Here is a 24355-nt window from a genome sequence, read left to right as displayed (position 1 = left end):
CTGGAATCTATCAAGTTATTTATTCTTACATGTTTAAACTTTGGTCACCTTCAAAGTACTCTCTCCATTTGATGTAATACATCTATTGAGACGTTTTTTTCCCCCACTGCTCAAAAACAATTTTTGAACTTGTTTTTGATTTTGATGCCTTTTAGTGTTCTGCCATTTTTTGTTTCATCTCTTCCACATCAACAACATTTTTCTTTGAGGACTTTTTTCATCCAGGGAAACAAAATATTTGCTTGGGGTTAAATTGGATGAATAGGCAAGGTGGGGCACCGGGGTCATGCTGTTTTTGGCCAAAAGCTGCTGAGCACTAAGCACAGTATGGGTAGGTGCTCTCTTAAATCAACCATCAAGAAATGGGCAAATGCATTGAAAGAATCTTCAAAAAAAAAAAAAAAAATTACTGAAGCCTAACCCAGCCTCTCTCAACAATGCTAGCTGGTACACTGATAGAGGTGGGTTCCTAGAACACTCACCTAGCAGGAGAAGCCTATACTGCAAGGGACCCACCCTCCAGAACATTATTCCAGGTTTTTCTGGGACCCACCTCATATGAAAAGATGGCAACATCACTAACCACAGAAATGCAAATTAAAACAACAAGCTATCATCTCACACTTGTCAGAATGGCTATCTTCAATAAATCAACGAACAAGCACTGGCCAGCATGTGGAGAAGGGGGAACCCTTTGTACTATTGGTGGGAATACAGATTGGTGCAGCCACTGTGGACAGCACAGTATGGAGATACCTCAAATAATTAAAAACAGAACTGCTTTATGACCCAATGATTCCATTTCTGGGAATTTATCTGTAAAAACCCAAAACACTCAATCAAAAATATAAAAGTACCCTCATGTTCATTGTAGCATTATTTACAATTACCACAGATGTACAAGCAGCCCAAGTGTCCATTAGTAGATGAGTGGATAAAACAACTATGGTAGACATACACAATGGAACACTATTCGGCCATAAAATAGAATAAAATTATACCATTTGCAACAGCAAGGATGGACCTAGAGAACATTATGCTAAGTGAAAAGGGCCAGTCAGAAAAAGACAAATACCATGATTTCACTCATGTGGATTTTAATGAACACACTGAACTAACCAGCTCAATGGAGACAGACACAGACAGAGAACAGGCTGACAGCTCTGTGGAGGGGATTAGAACATAAAGGGACAGAGAAAAAAGGAAAAAGGACTCATGGACCTGGACAAGAGTGGTAATTGCGGGGCAGGGGCATATAAGGGGAATAAATGGTAATGGGAAAAAATACAATTAAAGAAAACTCATGCAAAAAGTACTTTCAGCACAAGGAACAAAAGAAAATATAAACTGGACATGATTTCAAAATTATATCAAAACTTAAACTTTGAAGGATACCATCAAGAAATTGAAAAGATAACCCAGAGAATGGCAGAAAATATTTGAAAATCATATATGATAAAGATGTAGTATTTAGAATATATAAAGAACTTTAACAATGTAATAATAAAGAAAACAACACAATTGAAAATAAAGGACTAGAACAGACATTTCTCCAAAGAAGACATACAATTGTCCATAAGCATATAAAAAGATTCTCAATATCATTAGTCATCAGGATAATGTAAATCAAAACCACGAGAAACCATCTGATACCAAGTAGGATGGCTATAATGAAAACGACATAAGTATTTATGAGGACATAATAACTTGAACTTTCATACACTGCTGATGAAAACATAAAATGACAGAGCCAGTCACTTTGGAAAAACAGCCTGGCAGATTCTCAAAATATGACCTGCAATTTGACTTCTAGGTATTTATTACCCAAGAGAAATAAAAACATATGTCCACACAAAAATGTGTACACAAATGTTCATAGCACCATTGTTAAAACAGTCAAAATATGAAAATAATACAAAGGTCCATCAACTAAAAAACGAATAAATAAAATGTGGTTTATCAATACAATGAAATATTACTTGGCAATAAAAGGGAATGGAAGTGCTGGGACATGTGCCACAGTATGATGAACTTTGAAAATATTATGCTAAGTAAAAGAAAAAAACTACTCAAAAAGGACCAAATGTTTTATCACTCCATTTATATGCAAACGTCCAGAGTTAGCAAATCCATAAAGGAGACAAAAAATAGATTAGGTGTATCCTAGGGCTGGGAAGTCTCAGAGAAAATGGAGAGTAACTGTTAGTAAGGTTTCTTTTTAGGGTGATGAAAATGTTGTGGAAGTCTGAATACAAGGAAAAAAATCACTGAATTGTACTTTATATGGGCCAATTTTATGGTATATAAATTGTATCTGAATTTGCACATGTACATGAAAGAAATACCTTCAGAAGTATTTCAGCTAAAGATCCAATCATATGCAGGGCTCCATCTTTTTTTCGAGGATCAGCATTTGGTTCTGTAAGAATCTGGTAGCAAAATCCCATAGTCTTTTGCAGTACCTAAATTAAGAAGAGAAAAGTAACACTTTATTGGATAAACCAAAATCCTTTAAAAAATTAATGAGAAAATGACTTACAGTTAACATTAAAAACTGTGTATATGAACCAATTTTAAATGTTAGAGCAAAGTATTCCACATTAAATAACCTACCTCTTTCCTCTTACTACAGGCTGTAAATAAAAGTGTCTGGGCAGCAGTTGTAGGAGAAATGAAATCTTCAAACACATCTAGAGAATAAATTTAAAATTAATAGAGAAAACAGTTAATTTCTTCAACAGTCACTGCTATAAAATGTATAAATAATGCTGTTATTAAAAGAAAACAAAACAAGAAAAAACACCTTAGCCCTGGCTAGTGTGGTTCAGTGTTTGAGTGCCGGCCTGAACACTGAAAGGTTGCAGGCCAGGTCCCCACAGTTGGGGGAGTGTGAGAGGCAACTGATCCATGTTTCTCTCTGAGATGTTTCTGTTTCTCTCTCCCCACTTTCTCCTCTCATAAACAAACAAACAAACAAACAAACAAACAACATAATCTCAAACAAACAAAAAACCACAAACCTTAAACGTTTATAAATTTTCACACAAGGTGAATATGAAAATGTACCAAATTACCCATATAATTTTGTAAAAGCCTTATCCTAGGTCTTTTCTGTACAGGTTAAATGTTAACAATCCATTAATTTCTCCTAATGATTATTTTCTTTCATATAAAACACTACAACTGAGAATTTTCACAATAGGGTCACAAAAGTACAAACTACTAAAAGTACATTAAAATTCTTTGATTGCAACTTCATGAGAGATTTTGAAGCAGTCAATTCTTTTAAGCCATGCCCTGATCCCCAACTCTCAGAAACTGATGTTATTGTGTGTTAAAGCCAGTAAGAAAATATAAAAATACATTAAGACTTTGCTAGGAAGAGGGACAAATACTCAATATCAGCCCATTACAATTCTTTAGTTCCAGGGAGAGACTCTGTGTGACTCTAGCTTCCAGTATTCATCTTCTCAATTCCCACATTATATGATGACTAACGCAAGATTCAAAAGTATAGTTTAGACACTTAGTGTTGAATTTCTAACAGTTTTGACATGAAGCACATTTAAAAACTTAGTAACATTACTGAATCTGTGTCTGCTAAAAATTATCAAATGCTATAATTAATGAAATGTCCTCCACTGAAATATCTAAAGCAGTGATTTCCAACTGGTGTGCTGCAAAAATTTTTTAAAACATGCAATACCTGACTACTTAGTTAGGAGCACTGACCTTTTTTTCCCTTAGACTGTCAAATTTAAAAAATGACAGATAGCAAGCATAATAGCTGTGTGGTGTGAATGAATTAAAATTATATCTATGTTTTTGCCAGATTGGCAAAGAACATTCTTGGTGTGCTGCACAATTTTAGTGATTAGTTTATGTGTGCTGTGATATGAAAAGGGTTGAAAATCGCTGGTCTAAACAATGAATAACTTACACTGAAACACAGGATTATTTTTTTGATCCTCATCCAAGGGTATTTTTTTCATTGCTTTTTTAGAGAGAAAGGGTGAGGGCAAGGATTGAACCTGCATCCTTACTGTGTATGGAATGCTCTGACCAATGAAGCCACAATGGCTAGGGTGACAAAGATTTCTGAGTACAAAAGGTAAAAGACTTTGATACCCCCTAGGTATACTATCTATGAACTTAACTGACATTTTATTTCTAAATAAGTGAAAATCCCTTACCAAACTTCATGCGTATATATTCATAAGGGTCTTCTTGCCAAAGTTCTTCATCGGCATCTGTATAGCACATCAATGGAAAAATAACATCTTGGATAATGCCCTGAAATTTAAAAGTTAAGAAGGTAATAACCTTAAGTCAGTCTTAAGATTTAAACCTTCAAATTTCTGTTAAGTGATGAAACAAAAGTAACTCCATAATCTACAATACATATTTTTAAAAGCTTAATATCAAGCTTTTTACATTTTCAGATCAACTATCAATGTGCCTACTCTTCCCTCTATGCAACAAGTAATTATAAAATAAAATATGTGTACGTTGGTAGTAATCTGAGAAAATACCACAGGAAATTTTAGTCCATCAAGTCCTACAGTTGTAAATAAAGCAAAAAAATTACTCATAAAAATAATACATAAGCCAATTATCCTCAAAAACAATCTGGTAAAACAGTCCTTTGCCTACTCCAAATCACATGACTAAAATTTTAACTAATCATAGTCCAATAGTAAGAACAGTTTGGGTGAAAAGGTAATCTGAATATTCATAAAATAGCTTTTATATGTTCACAAGGGGCGTTTTTCCTCGTTTTTCTACTCTCAAAACAATGACCACAACTACACTAAGCAATACAAGATAAAAAAATTCATTTTTAAACCTTTATGGTATTTAATGTTATTTCCATTTTATTTTCTAGAAAAACATTTCAGATAGAAAATTATTACTTGTATATGAGGCTTCAGGTTCTTCCAGGTGAGCGCATGAGAAACTCCTTGATTAATATAATTTAATGTCTGTTGTAAAACTCGAGGAGCCATGTATTGCTTCTCCTTGTACTGATATAACACCTTCAATAAAACCTTTGGGAAAAAATTTTGATCAAAAACCAAACAGACATTAATGACTTGCAAGCCAGCAAAAACATGTGACACTTATCTTAATATTCAGGTCATCCTCCTTCTCAGAATTAAGCAATTAAAAAAGTTATACACTGCAGAACTGCACTTATTCTCAAGGAAAGCACTTAAATCAACAAACTGAAATAATACTCTATGAAAGGACTAGTTTCTGATTAAATATAAAAAGAAGGGTAATTCATATGCTACTTATTAAACATAACACAATATTCTGAGACATCCCTATAATTGTTAAACTCACCTTCTAGGAGAACATTACCCAAACATTCACCTACATACCCTATTTAATGTCTGGCAAAAGTTTTGATCCTACTTCATATTTCAAGAACAACCAATGTCAAAAATAGGGTGACTAATCCCTCAAGGGGTCTGTTAGGGCAACACTATTTTCACCATAATGCTGTCATTATTTGCCCTTTTTACTGTGTTTAACATTTGCATGAATGATACAAAAGAGTAGCGAAACTTTGTATCTAACAAGAATGGGGTGGCACTGAAGTGAATCAGCAGTCATACTCTTTACGGCCACATAATTATAGAACAAGCTTTCCTTACAAACATCCTTAAAAAAAAAAAAAAAAAAACCCGAGAAAAAAAGAATGTCCTCAATGAACCAGAAATATTACAAATATTATTAAATGGAAAAAATATAAATAGCATGTCTTCTATATACCAAAGAACAATAAGAAGAAGAGATGAAATAGTAGCTTGTTCCATCAAACACTATCATATACTTGAAAGAAAAACTGATAGACCAATTATGGTTATTTAGACTTGTACATATGGCATTTTTTTTCTCAAAAATGAATAAAATCAGCCTGTCGCTTCAAAAAAATATCCAACAATATGTTACTTGTGTTAAAATCTGAGCTTTCAAGCAAAAATTATTTGAAAATATTTCTGATGAGATTGGTATTGGTATTAACAATTTAAATTGCAAAATGAAATGTATTAACATTAGGAAAATCTGCATTAATTCAATGAATCGACATCCTCTAAATGTCTAGTGAAGAATGTTACAAAATCATGCATGGATGAAAGAGCCATCTAAGCGCTATACAGACCAATGTGTGTTATTATAATGGGACATGAAATGTTCAGTCAGTTTCAAACTTTACATTGCAATTAACCTTTAAGAAACTACATCATTCAATTTTGGTGTAATATTAAAGAAGTTCCAAAACTATGTGAAAAGTCTATCGAAACATTCTTTCATTTCCCAACTTATCTCTAAAGCCAAATTGTCTTTATGTCCACCAAAACAAATTAAAACAGACTGAATACAGATGCAGATGAATATACAGATGACTTTTATGAAGCCAGACATTAAAGACAATAATAAAAATGTATTAACAATACCATTTCCTCTCGCTAAAATTTTTTCATTTTGGAAAAGTTATTTTTAACAGAAAACATCATCTACATTAATATGCAACAAGTTTATCATTATTTAATTTCTAATAAAATAAGACAGAAATTAACCTAATAATACTATGTTTTTATTTAGAAAAATTATCTTAGACTTACTTGCTGCACACCAACAGCAAATGCCTTCAGAAAGACTTCAGCAAATTCATTATACTCCTTGGAAACATTGCCAGGGCTTCCATATCTAAAAGAACATTAAAAATGCCCATTGTTTCTTTATGTTTTATATCAGCACTTATAAACCAAAAGTCCGAAAAAATGAACTTAAATCATCATATATCTGGGAGCTTACCTTTCAAAAAGCCTTGCTAAAATATGTAAAGCCCACTTCTTACATTTCCACCACGGTAACTCAGGCCTATCATCTTCTTCAACTTGAAGTGTTTCCTTATTTAAAAAGACATTTATTTAATGATAGATAATAAAAGATGATAAAATGTAGGAGAAACAGTATGAGGTGAGAACAGATTCTCAAAAACATGAATCCTCCTCCTATAGTGGCCTTTCATACTAAAAAGCTAGATTTAAAAGTCCTAACCCTTATTTAAATATAAGAGGCACTTCCAGTGCTTCAGCTACTTATTCATGAAGGATATGCTTTTTAAAATTCTTTTCAAGCTTAAACCAAAACATTTTACGCAAGTCCCACATAATATAAAATCAAGGCCATGGCAAGTAGTTTAATCAAAACCAGTATAGTTCAAATCAAAAGGTTGTGAGAAACTCCATTTCAGAAATATTAGTATATAAATAATGATACATGTATGAGAATATTCATTTGCAAAACTATTTGTAATAGTGAAAAACTGCCAAGAACTTTTCATTAATAAGGGAATGTTTAATTATGGAACTTGCATAAAAGATGAATAGATTAGCCCTGGCTGGCGTAGCTCAGTGGATTGAGCCCGGGCTGGGAACCGAAGTGTCCCAGGTTCGATTCCCAGCCAGGGTACATTCCTAGGTTGCAGGTCATGTCCCCCAGCAACCACACATTGATGACTCTCTCTTTCTCTCTCTCTCCCCCCACTTCCCTCCCTAAAAATAAATAAATAAAATCTTAAAAAAAAAAAAAAAAAGGATGAATAGATTAGATCACTATATTTACCTAAGATATCCTGACACATTTTTAAGTTATGGCAATTAAAACTCCCATACATTGTCAGTGACATCAATGGAACAACTACATTAGAAATCATATACCTATGCTGTGACCCAATTCCATTCTTCGGTTTTCAACTCAAGAAAAATGACAATATATATGATCACAGAGACTTGTGTAAGAACATTCATAGTAGTTTTATCTAATACTAAAATTCTGAGACCACTCACATCCATCAATTTGTATATCCAACTTTTATATAAACAGTAGTGTATCCACATAATGGGATACTACTTAGCAATAACTACCACAACACAACTTAATACATCTGATAAATATATTAAGCAAAAGAAGGTAGATACAAGAAAACGTACTTTTACATTAAGTTCTACAACAGACAAAACTACACTATGATGCTGGAAGTGAGAATGTGATGGTAGGGATGACTAGAACAAGCCATGCGTAACCATGCTAGGTGATTTATGTGGGTGCAGGTGACTGTCATAACTCATTGAACTATTTTCTTATAATATATGCATGTTTATGATTGTAAATTATACCAAAAAGGTTCAGAATATGAAAATTTATATATATTTTATAGTTGTATTAAGTATATACAGAAAAATACACATCAAACTACAACAGCTTCCTATGAAGTGAAGGAAATGTCCTATTTATTTATTTTTTAAAGTAAAAATTTGTAGCTTATTGCTACAAAACAGGTTTCTCCTTTTTCTTCTTTTTTTTTTAACTTACACCACTAAGAAAATTGTGTTGGATAAATAGCAGAACTCTTCCATGTCTGTGTAAAATAAATTCAGCAAGATTTTTTTTTGAAGATTAAAAAAGTATGATAGTAAAAGCACTAAAATACATTAAGTAATTCAGGATTATAAAGTCCCTACCTCTCCAGAAAACTAATCAGTGATTTTCAACCTTTTCCATCTCATGGCACATATAAATTAATTACTTTTTTGCCAACCTGACAAAAATAGTTATAATTTTGATTCATTCATACTGGATGTCTATTGCTATATTGGCAGCTGTCATTTTTTAATTTGACAATAAGGAAAAAGTAGCCAGTGTCCCTAACTAAATAGTCAAGTACTACATGTTTAATAAATTCTTACGGCATACCAGGTAAAAATCACTAAACTAGATTATAAAGAAAAACTAGTTATTTTTAAAATTGTGATCAATATTAAAAAGAAAAAAGCATAGTTGGATAGTTCTGTATGAACCAAAAACCACTGAATCAAGATACTTTGAAAGGGTCAGTTTTATGTTTTATAAGTTATATTTCTATAAAATTATTTAGAAAAACAAGTAATATAACTATAAAGTTTAATCAACTTACAAGTTCTTTCTTGTTCACAGATGTCTTAAAAAATTATTAGGCTAAAAATCTAACTACAGACTTTTTAAACAGATGTAATTTATATATAACATTGTATTAGTTTAAGGTATACAACAGAATGATTTGATATATGTATATATTGTGAAATGATTACCATAAGTTAATCAGGAAGGTGGTCAAAAGGGGCAAATTCCCAGTTATGAGATAAATAAGTTCTGGGGATGTAATGTATAGCACAATTACAGTTAACAATATTGTATTATGTATTTGAAAGTTGCTAAGAAAGTCAATTTTAAAAGTTTGCATAACAAAAAAAATTTATAACTATGAGAGGTAATACATGTTATGAGCTCTTAATTAAAAACTGAAAAGAAACAGAAGGATCAGGATGAAATTAACAGATATACTAGCATTTAAACAACAGTATATGAAATAACGCTTCACAAATTTTTACTAAGTATATGCACATATGTAAATAATGAAATGGTGTCTATCTAGAGATATCTGCATCATGAATCACCAAAGTTTATAAAGATGTTACAGAGAATAGCAGTTAACATTCTCAAAAGATTAAACTAAATATTTATGTTTAGTAATGTAAGAGATCACAAAGAGACTTACATTAGGTACATCCCTGTTCACAACAGTCTTCAAAATTTCTATCCATTCTGTCAGGTTCTGTTGGTTTATCAGCTCCAGTGGTAGTGTATACTAAATTAAAATCAACTATTAATTTTTAAAATCCTTATGAAAGAAAATTACACTTTCTTTTATTCTATATAACACCTGAACTGGTGTTGTCTGAATGTTTCATTCAATCCACATTTCTTGTTTTTAGTACACAGGCAAATTTAGTTAGTTACCTGTACTGGAGAATTGTAGCAATGACAGTGGGCATCCTTGTCTTCTTCCCAAATTACTGGAATTACATCTTATTTTCACCATAAGGTATATTTACTGTGGGTTTCTCATGAACATTTTCTCATCAAGTTAAGGAATGCATGAAGGACATCCTCAAAGGTGGTTACAGGCCTCTCTTTTCAAGTTAAGAGTTAAATCACAAGATTTCTTACTGTTATCCATTCTTGCATTCTTAGAATAAATCCTCTCTCTCTTTTGTTTTATAGTGGTGGGATGGTGGTGATGGTAAAATCCTCTCTCTTAATAGGCTCATAAAATTAATATCCTATTTAGGATTTTAGGACATATTTTCACAAATGAGAAGAGGCTATACTCATATTTTTTATCAAGGTATGCTAGTCTCAAAAAATTTGTTACAGAGATATTTTGTCCTATGCCCTAAAATAATTTACAAAAAGAAATTATTTTTAATCTAAAAGATAGAGGTTCTACCAGTGGGGAGGAGGAGTAGAAACAGTACAGTATACCTGTGGTCTATCAAAGCACTTTAAAAAGAAAGAACTGCATAAGAAGGGGCCATTTAAAGTGCCCCTAGGTTAAGAATTGGAGATATTAGATTATCTTTAAAGACCTAGCAAAGACATGCAAAATCCAACCAAACAAGGGAGTGAGCCAGTTACAGTTTCAGTGGAGGTCAAGTCATAGGTCTATTTAAATGAGATTTAAAAAGTAAATGCATGAATTGCACCAAAGGTCCTGGTGGAGGAGATGAATCGTTCTATGGCTATCTGGTACAAAAAGAACCAAAATTTTAATCCTGATAAAAAACTCAAGGTTTCTTACATAATTACATTCACTGAGAATACAGATGCAACCATTTCCTTAGTGGATAACTTTTACTCCAAAGATTTAGAATATACAAAAGTGTTGACGCCCATTATCATGTGCCAGTCAAGCCCATGGTATTAGTATTTTTGTGTAATGTAAACTTAGGAATAGGTTTTGTAATTATTGGGATAATCTATGTATATTTGGCATATCAGGGTACTTGTTAGATATAAACTATAATCAAGTAACTGATTTTCAGACTTGCGAATTCTTAAGGTGAAAGGTACAAGAAAAAATTTATTAATTTTGTAAATAATGTTGGATGGTTTAAGAGAACTTAAGATTGACCATTTATAATTTAAGATTTATTAGACTTGTTTGTGTATTTGGGTAAGTATGCTTGGTTATACTTTTAATATACTTATAATTTTGGCAATTTATATTTGACTAACAAATCATCCACTTAATCTAGATACACTGGCTTTTTATACTAAAAAAAACCTGCTTTATAAAAATTACCTGAACAAGAGCATAGAAGATCTTGAAAATTTGTTTCTGAATGAGAACAGACTGATCAGACTGATCAGGAAGAAGCTGAATAAAACGGTCCTTCAGCACTGGCAGGAAATGCTGCATTGCTGCTACCAATGGACTCCGTTCCTCTGGTTTCTTGTACCTTTGGGTAGGAATACAAACTAATTCTGTAAGAATTTACTTTCACTTCACAATTAGATGACATATAAATTTACTTGTTTGTTTATACAAATGAAAGCAAATAAGAAAAACCTACTCTGCAACCAAAAGCAACTTTAGAAAAACTTCAAATAATAAAAGAATATATAACATTTACTCAGCATTTACCATCAGTTCATAATCTTCAAGGCCCCATTAGTATCCTCTTTTCTATAGCTGAGGCAACAGAGGCACAGGCACGGTAACTATCTTCCCCAAAACATATGATCTAGATATGAACCTCAGCAGTCAAGATCCAGGGTCTGCCCTCTTAACCACTTCATGATGTTATTTCTAATTCTGAAGATTGAATAACTGAAGAGCTACAATGATTTGGCTTTTAAACATCAGCAGCCAATAGATATAAAATCAATTACATTTTATCATCCTTAAGTAATTTACATTCAACGAATTAAGGAAGAGTGACATTTATAAAGTAGAAAAATATTGTATTTCTAAAAGCATTATAAACCAGTTTTTTTAATAACCCATCCAGCAACAAAACCCAACCTCGGCAGGCTATTTATGATCATCATTTATTCCATTTGGAGTAAATATTTACATATTTTATAGCCAATATAATAATAATAATGTGTTTTATTATTGAGTGCTGGTATAGATTTTTTAAACTTTTCTCCAAGATTTGTTTATTTGAATGTTCCTTATTTTAGTTATAGAAATTACACATAAAATCCACATAGTAAATTTTAATTATTCAGTTCCCTGAAGCTGCCAGCCACCACTGTGAGAGAAACATCTTGTTTTAAAACTCAAAAAAGGGTAAAATTCTTTTTCCTTTGTCAATGTCAGATAACATTTACAAAAGATAAAAGGTATGTTATACCTTTTTCAAATTAGGAGAGTATAATTATACTTGGTCCCCTTCTCCCCACTCTCTGAAAGAGCTAATCAGTTACCAAGACAAACAGGTGTGAAAAAGCAATTCTACTTTTAGCAAATCTTTATTTTACTATTTAAGTAAAAGCTTTGTGAAGAGATTCTCACATATCATTGTGAAAATAGTCTATATAAGCAAGTATACTGCTTAACAAATAAGATTGGTATCAGAGAATAACAGCATAACACATATTAAGCCTAGATTTCATAACTTTATTTCTAAATTAGTAAAGGATACTGAAAATGTCCATAGTTAGTAAGAATAAGGCCTGGATACAGCAATATGCATAATGCATTAGCAATGTTTTTCTTAGTTGACATTTCTTTTAAACAACAACAGTACAAAACCACTGCAGGTATGTAGCAGGTATGCACAGTGGTGTAATCAGCAAACAGGCAATTAACACTGTAGCACGCATGAAGAGCTTATGCACTTGACTCATATTCACGTGAGGTATAGAGAGAAATCCAGTCTGGATTTATGGCCTGGCCACATACGCACATAAAATACTGTGATAAGCTGTAAGAGGTATTATAATACAATCCCCAATACAGTACATTGTTAATCACTGCTGTGAAAATACCATAGTCTGGTAAATGGTAACTAATTTCTTGCCAGTGTCTCTGAGCTTCAGAATTGCCAAACATAGGAAGTTTTCCAGAATCTGAATAAGAATCAAGAAAAACTATTCACTGTACAGTCAGTCCTATTAAGACCACAGTTGTCACCAAAGCACCATTTCTCCATATTTATTCAAATTCGAGGAGGAAAAAAAATGGGACCAGTGCCAGGATACTTGCAGCATACAGTCACTTCTTTTCTTGATCAGAGAATGTTACCAATTCTTTGGAATTAGGAGTTTGGTAGGGTTTTAAATAATGTTTCATTTCCAAACAGTTAAATATTGATTTTTTAAAAATGTCTATGAAGAAGTAGCAATATTCTCTTTTTCCTTTTTTTTTAAATTTTATTTATTTATTTTTTTAGAGAGGGAAGGGAGGGAGATATATATATAGAGAGAGAGAAAGAAACATCAATGTGCGGTTGCTGGGGGTTATGGCCTGCAACCCAGGCATGTACCCTGGCTGGGAATCGAACCTGCAACACTTTGGTTCGCAGCCCGCGCTCAATCCACTGAGCTACACCAGCCAGGGAAAGAAGTAGCAATATTTTCAACTTACAATAGGTTTAACAATGGGTTTATCTGGATGTAACCTCATCCTACAGGAAGAGTTCTAATTTGCTTGAATGGTGATCTTCAAGTGTGAAATGGGGAAGTACCTAGTTTTACTGAGTCCTTAATGATTAAAACTATTATCCGACTCTTCTTGTACAGTAAAAAGGGTTCTTTATTAACTTTTCCATCCTGCTGCCAGCCCCTGGATGAGCTTCACACCTGCAGCAGGTTCCAAAAAAGGGCCTGCACACTCGCCGCCATGGCACAGTTGTCCCTCCGGCCTTCCATCTTCACTTGTTGCTGGTACAGATTTCAAGAGCAACACTGCCTAATACATATAACATGAACCTTATTTCCTTCCTAAAATCCAAAAAATCCTGAATTCTAAATCACATTTTGCTCCATGATTATGGCTAATGAATTGCTAACCTGAGACATTTTCACTTATGGATCCCTTAGCATTTTAGCTGGATTGTTGAAAGGTCTGTTGCTTTATTTCAAAAGGGAAATTAAATAATCAAATTTTTAGTATAGAACTATGAAAAAGTAACTCCAGCTTCCATTATTAAGGAGTCAGTAGGCATAACAGCTTTGCAAAATACAGAGTAGTGTTTAAGAAGTCATTCTAATTTTTTTTAAAGATTTTATTTTATTTTTAGAGAGAGGAAAAGGGAAGGAGAGAGGGAGCAAAACATCAATGTATGACTGCCTCTCACACACCCCCTACTGGGGGTCGGGACTGCAACCCAGCCATTTGCCCTGACTGGGAATCAAACCAGTGACCCTTTGGTTTACAGTCCCACACTCACTCCACTGAGCTACATCAGCCAAGGCAAGAGGTCAACATTCTAAAAAGCAATAGCTTTTCTTTTAGATTAGGTTATCTAAAAGGCATTAAGTTGGTTTTCTTTTTACCAGAATCCAGGTTTACCTACTGGTAGATGCTCTGAACAGTAAAAATGTACATAAGAATTGCATATCTGCCCTGGCTGGACCACTGAACCACAACTGAAAGGTTGTGGTTTGTTTCCCAAGTCAGGGCACATGCCCAGGCTGCAGGTTCATCCCTGGTCTGGTCCAGGCAAAAACAATCCTGGGTCCATGCACCTACGAGAGGCAACCTCTCACACATGTTTCTCTCCCTTCCTCTCTCAAAAAAAGAGAAGAGAAAACAAGAGAAGAAGAAAAAAGAAAGAAAACAAACATGAAAATGGAAAAAAACCAAAAAGTCCTTGGTGAGAATTTAAAAAAAGAGAATTGAATATCTGAGTACATTTTTAAAAAGCTCTATTCTTTTTTGCTATTGGGTGAAAATGAGAACCAAAGTCAATTGCCAAGAATAAAAAACACCAAGAGAAATGTTCACACAAATAATGACGGAGACTATTAAACAAAACTGACAGATTATTTTAAATATTTTAATGTACTGAGAAAATATACAAAAAACTCCCAACACACAAAAGCCTTGGACCAGATGGTTTCACAGGAGAATTCTACAAAGCATTTAAGGAAGAGCTAACCCCTATCCTTCACAGACTATTCCAAAAAATCCAAAAAGACTCCCAAGAGTTTTGGAAGACTCCCAAACTCTTTTTATGAGGCCAACATCATCCTAATTCCAAAACCAGATAAAGACACAACAAAGAAAGAAAACTTCAGGCCAATATCGCTGATGAACATTGATGCTAAAATCCTCAACAAAATACTGGTAAACCGCATCCAACAGTACATTAAAAAGATCACACACCATGACCAAGTGGGATTCATTCCTGGGATGCAAGGATGGTACAATATTCGCAAATCAGTAAATGTAATACATCATATAAACAAAAGTAAAGACAAAAACCACATGATCATATCAATAGATGCAGAAAAAGCATTTGATAAGGTACAGCACCCATTTATGATAAAAACACTCAGCAAAGTGGGAATAGAGGGAGCATTCCTCAACATAATAAAGGCCATATATGACAGACCTACAGCCAACATCATACTCAATGGGCAAAATTAAAATCTTTTCCACTGAGATCAGGAACAAGACAAGGATGTCCACTTTCACCACTTCTATTCAATATAGTACTGGAAGTTTTAGCCACAGCGATCAGACAAGAAAAAGAAATAAAAGGCATCCAAATCGGAAAGGAGGAAACAAAACTGTCACTGTTTGCAGATGACATGATAGTGTACATAGAAAATCCTATAGACTCCACTAAAAAACTGCTTGACCTAATAAATGAATTTGGCAAAACAGTGGGATACAAAGTCAGTATCCAGAAATCAAAGGCATTTCTGTACACCACCAATGAAACAGCAGAAGCAGAAATCAAGAAAAAAAAATCCCATTTGAAATAGCAAAAAGAAAAATAAAATACCTAGGAATGAACCTAACCAAAGAGGTAAAAGACCTGTATTCAGAAAACTACATAACACCGAGGAAAGAAATCAAGGAAGACACAAACAAATGGAAACATATACCGTGTTCATGGATTGGAAGAATTAATATCATCAAAATGTCCATACTACCAAAAGCAATTTACACATTCAATGCAATACCTATTAAAGTAACAATGGCTTATTTCACAGACATAGAACAAACACTTCAAAACTTTATATGGAACCATAAACTACCCGAATAGCTGCTGCAATTTTGAGAAAGAGGAGTAAAGTAGGAGGGATCACAATACCTGACACTAAACTATACTACAAAGCCACTGTAATCAAAACAGCCTGGTACTGGCATAAAAACAGGCACATAGACCAATGGAACAGAACAGAGAGCCCAGAAATAAACCCACGTCTCTATGGTCAATTAATATTTGACAAAGGAAGCAGCAACATAAAATGGAATAAAAATAGCCTCTTCAACAAATGGTGTTGGGAGAACTGGACAGCTACATGCAAAAACATGAAACTCGAGCACCAACTTACACCTTATACAAAATAAATTCAAGATGGATAAAAGACTTAAATATAAAACGTGACACCATTAAAGTCCTAGAAGAGAACATAGGTAGGAAAATCTCAGATATTTCACACAGAAACTTTTTTACTGACATGTCCCATAGAGCAAGGGACATAAAGGAAAGAATAAACAAATGGGACCTCATCAAAATAAAAAGCTTTTGCACAGCTAAAAAAAACAGTATCAAAATAAAAAAGAGAACCAACTGTATGGGAAAACATATTTGCCAATGATACCTCAGACAAGGGTTTAATATCCAAAATATATAAAGAACTTACACAACTCCACTCTAAGAAGACAAGCAACCCAATTAAAAAATGGGCAAAAGACTTGAACAGACACTTCTCCAAGGAGGACATACAAAAGATCCAAAGACACATGAAACAATGTTCAATATTGCTAGCTATCAGAGAGATGCAAATTAAAAGCACAATGAGGTACCACTTCACACCAGTCAGAATGGCCATCATAAACAAAGCAACAAACAACAAGTGTTGGAGAGGTTGTGGAGAAAAGGGGACCCTAGTGCACTGTTGGTGGGACTGCAGACTGGTACAACCACTATGGAAAGCAGTATGGAACTTCCTCAGAAAACTAAAAACGGACCTGCCTTTTGACCCTGCAATTCCACTGCTGGGACTCTATCCTAAGAATACTAAAACACCAATCCAAAAGAACCTTTGCACCCCAATGTTCATAACACAGTTTACAATAGCCAAGTGGTGGAAGCAACCTAGATGCCCATCAGTAAATGAATGGATCAAAAAACTATGGTACATTTACACAATGGAAGTCTATGCAGCAGAAAGAAAGAAGGAGCTCCTACCCTTTGCAACAGCATGGATGGAGCTGGAAAGCATTATGCTAAGCAAAACAAGCCAGGCAGTGAAAGACAAATACCATATGATCTCACCTTTAACAGGAACCTAAACCACAAAACAAAGAAACAAGCAAAATATAACCAAAGACACTGAAATGGGGGACAGACTGACAGTGACCAGAGGGGAGAGAAGAGGGAATTTCAGGGGAGAATGGGAAGGGTTTACAGGAACAAATTTAAAGGACACATGGACAAAAAACTAGGGGGAGGGTGGTAATGGGAGGGAAGTGGGGAGGGTTGGGTGGGTGGGCTGGAATGGGAGTAAAAGGGAGAAAACTGTACTTGAACAATGATTAAAATAAAAAAATGTAAAAAAAAAAATAAAACAACAACAAAAAAGAAAATATACCTAGCACATACATTTTAAAAGGTTATTCGTATATTTCTTTGAGTTGATAAACAATTTATAAAACAAAGCCATGTGCACTCTCCAATCTGATTATACAAACTATAATAATTATTGACAATATTCCCTTTTAACAATAAAGGTGAGAACATGTTATTATATTATGTACCTCTCTCCATTTATTCAACCCAAGTGATCATCCACACGAAGAGTTTGAATACCAACTTATGCTAGACATTCTCTCCCACTTCCCCCTCTACATTGAGTAGAGGACTAGAAGATGGGTGGTACTAGTTGCTAATCTAAGATAATTGGTATAAAAGTAATTTACGGTAGGAAACAAATTACTATTCCATAAGACTAAGTTCCTGAACTTGTGAAATTGTGTCATCAATAAAAGCCCCACTACAAGGCTACAGTGTGTCAATCTGGTGAGCCATATTGATAGGAAATTCTTAAATACTAGACCCTAACTTTCTGTTAAAACTTCAATAGTTCACCAGTATCTAAAAGATCACATCCAAATTTCCCATGACATTCAAAATCCTCTTTAGCATAGTCCCAGTTTGAAAGTCCAAAATTACCCACAAACCCTCAACAGAAATTATCCATACTATAGTAGTGTCCTCAGTACCCACTAAAGACAAAGTCTCATTTCCACCTCTGTACCTTTCTTTTTGTTCACACTACTCCATTCATTTGGTGTGACTTGCCTTCCTCTTCAAGTGTTCCTGCTGTGCTCCTTCAACTGACAAGTATTTCCTGAGGATCTATGCTCCTGAAGGCCACCACAACTTCCAATTTCTCCAAGAATTTTCTTAGAACTGCTTCAGTCCACACAGATCCCTTGTGAATACCTTGTGCTCCACAATAAAACAATGGCTGAAAATGAACTGGAATTCCAATATTGTAGCAGCCTCCTGTGTCTCCCATTTAAAAAATCCCTGTCAAACTCTCTCCTGCTAAGATTATAGGACAGAAGAGACTTGGACCTCCTCAATGACAATACAGCTTATTATTGTTATTCTCTCTCATTTTAGTCACTCACTTACCAGAACTACAACAACTGGCACTCTGACAGGGGTTGGAGCAACAGCTGGAACATTCCTTAGCAGGAAGATGGGTAGCTGGTGGGAACACAAGAAAACACCAGTACCAACGCTGTAAATGGTATATTTCTCTCCTGCTCAGAACAAATGCAGCAGTTCATCAGCAACTTTGAGATGGGATCCAAAAATGGTATCAGAGGCTAACTACAAGCACCATAATTACAAGGATCACAATGGCATCTGTGTGGCTGTTAGGACTGGGAATAAAGCCACCATCATGGTGTAAATGTTCCTCAACATTTCCTCATAATTTTCTAACATCAAAACTTTCATGTGCCTATCAATTTCATTACTTTCACCACACACACAAGAGAAAAACCCTTTGATATTTGACTTACTACTTTTAGCACTATATATCTCAACTTCCAAGGGTATATATTTTTCTTATCCCTAAACCCAGATCTAAGATGATTTCTTGGTTTAAAATAATCTCTTATTCATACTAGTATGAACTATAATTTGCGGAAATATGCAAACACTGAAACAGGTGACTATGAATCCCTTAAAACACAATGATTAAAAATGGTCATGAAATTCCAACATATTTTTCTTAAAAAAATTAGAGATAGGTTCTTGTAAGTTATCAAGATCCCAAATTAAGATAAAAACTCACAGAAAGCCAAAAGCAATAAAGAGCTCTAATGCTCAATGTACTATGATTCCCTCCACATTTAAAAAACAAAACCAAACGACTTCATCAGCCCATGTTGAGAAGTTAGAGATAACTGATTTTTTAAATAGGGAAACATGATTTTTCTAGTAAGAAAAAAGAACACAGATAGTTTATTAGTTGAATCAACAGAAGAGACTGCAGAATTAAAATAAGAATGCTATTTCAAAAAGAGAACACAATTAAAGCCTAATTTTAATATATTAGGTTGGCCAAAAAGTCCACATGTTTTTTTTTCCCCCATAAAAGACACATTTTTCACTTTCACCAATAACTTCACTAATTTGGGTATTCTGAGTTATGTTGGCTATCTCCTGCATGGTATAACGTTTATTTTTCTCAATTAATGTCTCCATTAGATTGCTATCAACTTCAATTGATCTACCTAACAGTAGAGCATCATCCAGCGAAGAGTTCTCCAGCATAAAACTTCACAAACCACTCTTAATATGTTCGATCAGTCACAGCACCTTCTCCACACACTACACAAAGGTTTTGGTATTTCTTGTTTTTACCTTTCTTGAAATAATAAAGCATAATATGCTGAAAGTGTTGCTTATTTTCTTCCATCTTCTACATTTAAACAGCTACACAAAAATTCACCAATTTTGATAAGTTTTTTTCTAAATGCACACTGTCACAAAACAATCTATCAAAATTGTTTCGAATGAAGTTAAAGACAAATAAGTGCTACTAGAGCCATCTTATGGAAAAAAATCAAATGAACTTTTTGGCCAAACCAATATACACCAAAAGTAATTTTAGATGTTCAATCAAATTTGCTTACATTCTCCAAACATTTCCCATTTCTCAAAATGCTATAGGAATTGAAAGAGACACTTACTCATAATTTTTCACAAGCTGATAAAGGCAAAGAAGAATTCCTAGCCAACATGCACTGTTATCAGACTGAAGATAAAAGCCAATTTTGTCCACAATGGCAGTCCAGCGGCTTGGGTAATCATGTTTGATGATATGATGAATACATGTAGTAAGCTGTACCCTGAAAGTCAAAAATAAGCAATAAGGAGGAAGAAATGCTACCTAGGTGAGATTTTGCTAACTCAAAAACAAACAAACAAAACAAACAAACCAACCAACCAACCAACCAACCAACCAACCCCCAAAAGGCCACTTTAGACAAAAATAAGTTACTGAGCAAAACTCTATGTTCCTACTATTTCAAAGAACAAAAGACTGTAATATAAATTATATGACAACATTCTGTAGTTTTCTTTACCCTCTTTCATCTGAACACACTGTGTTTCACAAGTTTTACATGAAATTTAAAAGTTTTTGGTTTTATAAATACATAATTTAATTACAGTACAAAAATGAAACAACAACAACAAAAAAACAGTTACAGCATTTAAGTTTTCTGTCATAAAAATGACAGGTTTGTATGTTCTGAAGAGACCCTCCTTCATGCCCTCCCCAAACCCCCACAAATTATATACCTGTAAAATGAACAAGTTTAAAAAATATATATGTAAATACCTGATGAGCTCAGGAGAATGGATAATGGCCTCTACAATATTTTCTCGAATACAATGTCGATCTTCTTCTGGAATAGTATAAGGGGATATATCCCGTGGTGCTGTCTCTCGATCTGGCCAATACTGCGTTACCATATTTTTCAAATAGATAACACCTGAAATATAAGTTAATTTCAAAAAAGAGTATTTACTATGAAAGCACTGAGAAAATCCCTTATTAAATGTCCACACCTCCATTTCTTTCTTTCAGAGCAATTGTTGTAATGTGATCCTTAAAAAAATAAAATAAAATAAAATATGCATTTTAGTATTATAAAAATTGATAATCAAACACGAATTTAATACTTACGTACAGCAGTCACCCACAAAGATTTTTATTAAACAGACACTAAGATAACTTTGCAAATAAACACACTACACATTAAACTGTTTAGACCTTTTACATCATATTTATTCATAACACTTTTTACCCCCTTTTCTGTAGGAAAATTAGATTAGTTTTAACAATTTTTCCAAAAGGTATTATTTATTTATTTTTAGGGAGGGGAGGGGAAGGAGGAAGAGAGGGAAAGAATCATCAATGTGTGGTTGCCTCTCACACGCCCCCTACTGTGGACTTGGCCTGTAACACAGGCACATGCCCTAGACTGGGAATGGAACAGTGACCCTTCAATTTGCAGGGCAGCACTCAATCCACTGAACCACACTAGCCAGGGCTTAACAAATAAATTTTTCTAAATAAAGCCTCTAAAGACAAAACCAGCTATACACACCAATAGATTCTACAGTTAAAATCACTGTTACATAGTAAATGTGCTCACCCCCACTCCCCCAAATTCAGATTGCAATCCCCAATGTGATGCTATTACAGCCTTTGGTACATTATTAGGACTCTATCCTCATGAATGAGACTAAAGCCTTTATAATAGAGACCCCAGAGAGCATGCTCTCCCTCTTTCACTGTCTCAGGTTCTGTGAACCAGAAAGTGAGTCCTCATCAGACACCAAATCTGTCAATGCCTTAACCTTGGACTTCTCAGTCTGCAGCACTGTGAGAAAAAAATTGGTTGTTTATAAATCACCCAGCCTATGGTCTTCTGTTACAGCAGGCCAACTAAGATACAAAGGTTATTTTTATCATAGAAAAAGTAGAGTATATCAAGATTCTCAGTCTACAAACCTAAGCATTTCAATCACACCACAATTACACTGCTTCAAATTCATGTTATTTCATGGAAGAATTTGCTATGTTCAAAATTACAGATTATTTTCTGTCAGCTATCACAATGTTATAATGTACACTGCTAGTTAACTCAAACTAAACTAGATTGCTAACAATGCTTTTTATATAGTCCTCTCCTCCCAAATGAAGAGGGAGAGAGAGGGATGAACAGGGAGAGGGAACCTCAATCACTAATGTACAGGAAAGGGAAATTATTCAAAATTAATTAATTCCTAAATTCTGCAAACACTGGCTCTTCTCTGATTAACGATTAACTCTTACGTAGAGTCTGGCACCTATTTAAATAAGGGTTAGAAATACAACTGTATAATTTGTATATTCTACTTTGTTTTATCTTGGGAATTAAAATACCCCACCTCATAATATTTTTTAAAAGATTAAGACCACACATTAAAATACCCTTCAACAAATGTTTTAAGATAAACTACATCTACAATAAACAACACTGACTAAGTAATATTTCAGATTGATACTACTTCTAGAATTTTGATTCTTTAGCTCCAAAACAGAACGAAGATCAAATTAAGACCTGACACAGCCTCTAAGTATTTCCTTCTCTTGTAATGCACAAAGGAATGGGGTAAATATACTTATTTGTAAAATGTTGATTTGGTATTTTAAAAGTTGTTTGGTCCAACAAGTAAGAACTGTACTGCAACGATCTCAAGATACTCCATCCAGAATGAACTCTACTACAAACACAGAATCTTTCAAACCCTAGCAGGTGATACACTACAAAGTACCATTCAAATATTATAAGGATGTAACTTCTAAATGATTATATTTTTTAAATGTTTGACAGTCCCATAGTTTGGTTGCTTCTGGTTCTGTAAAACTAAGAAAATATTTCCTAGTACAATTTAATTTTACTCTACAGATACCCTGGACTACCAGAAAGACGCATAGATGAACAAGTGGGTCAAAGAGCAAATTAGGCCTGAAACACTGCCCATAGGCAAAAATGACAAAACTGAAGCTGTTTTACTTAGGGAAGATTACAAGAAGTCAGGGTTCTTTGGAAAATATAATAATCCTAGGAAAAATAGGAGACAGCAAGAAAAGAGAAAATATGAGCTGGATGGACTCCATAAAAGAAGCCATAGGCACAATTCTACATGAGCTGAGCAGGGCTGTTGAGGACAAGATATTATGGACACCACTCATACATAGGGTATCAAGGACTCAGAACCACATAACACACAAAATACACCTAATCAAGTCTCTAAAATTTGTTAAGGTCCCTCCAAAATGCCAAACACTGAAAATCTTAGTAAAAATAGGCAAAAATTCTTTTTTTTTAAAAATCGTTTAAAGATTTTATTTATTTATTTTTAGAGAGAAGGGAAGGACAGGAGAAAGAGAGAGAGAGAAACATCAATGTGTGGTTGCCTCTCACACATCCTCTACTGGGGACCTGGCCTGAACCCAGGCATGTGCCCTGACTGGGAACTGAACCAGCAACCCTTCAGGTTCACAGGCCAACACTCAATTGACAGAGCCACACCAGCCAGGGCTCAAAATCAAAGATTCTTATCTTAAAAATAACCAAATAGGAAAATATCAACTTCATTAGTAAAAAAAGGAACAGTTAAAATGATCAATGCAATCTTTTTCTATTTGAGAAATTTATAACAAGATTTACTGTTGGCTAGAGTCCAGTTAAGTTACTATATTTTATAGTTCAAAAAATGTTCCATTATTGTGCAACTTATATGCCAATTTAAAAAAACTATAACAATTATATTATTTCATTCATTTATTTATTGAGTACCCTTAGTGTATCAGGCAATATTTTAGGCCCTGGGGATACAATTGTTAATAAAACAGACCTGAGATTAAATTATAACAATTAAGAAATAGTTCACTGCATATAGTACATTATGGTAAATTACTTAGCCATTAAAATTTAATTTTCGCCATGACCGGTGTGACTCAACTGGGCATCATCCTGCAAAGTGAAGGTTACTAGTTTGACTCCTGGTCAGGGTACATGCCTGGGTTCTAGGTTCTGTCCCCAGTTGCGGCAACTATGAGAAGTAGCCAATTGATGTTTCTCTCCCTCTCTTCCTTCACCTCTCTCTAAAAATAAATAAAATCTTTAAAATATATATATATATATACACATATATATAACTTTTAAGACTAACCCTGTGTAAAATAAAGG

The 24355-nt window shown here is 34.0% G+C and overlaps 1 protein-coding gene across 2 annotated transcripts in view; it reads right to left on the bottom strand.

Annotated features, from left to right (window-relative positions):
- Positions 1-24355, bottom strand: part of IPO7 (importin 7) — a 67414-nt gene that overhangs the window by 26288 nt on the left and 16771 nt on the right. For both annotated transcript variants that reach the window (XM_045825361.1, XM_045825363.1), the window contains 10 exons: positions 20950-21103; positions 20297-20455; positions 11198-11354; positions 9611-9700; positions 6826-6920; positions 6633-6717; positions 4914-5048; positions 4194-4293; positions 2614-2690; positions 2346-2462 (listed from right to left, as the gene is read on the bottom strand). In XM_045825361.1, the coding sequence (XP_045681317.1) occupies positions 2346-2462; positions 2614-2690; positions 4194-4293; positions 4914-5048; positions 6633-6717; positions 6826-6920; positions 9611-9700; positions 11198-11354; positions 20297-20455; positions 20950-21103 (1169 nt within the window). The remainder of the gene's footprint in view (positions 1-2345; positions 2463-2613; positions 2691-4193; positions 4294-4913; positions 5049-6632; positions 6718-6825; positions 6921-9610; positions 9701-11197; positions 11355-20296; positions 20456-20949; positions 21104-24355) is intronic.

Source organism: Phyllostomus hastatus, unplaced genomic scaffold (assembly GCF_019186645.2).
Source record: "Phyllostomus hastatus isolate PE091 unplaced genomic scaffold, TTU_PhHast_1.1 phas_scaffold_585, whole genome shotgun sequence".
Taxonomy (NCBI): Eukaryota; Metazoa; Chordata; class Mammalia; order Chiroptera; family Phyllostomidae; genus Phyllostomus; species Phyllostomus hastatus.
This window is presented reverse-complemented; position numbering and strand designations above follow the sequence as displayed.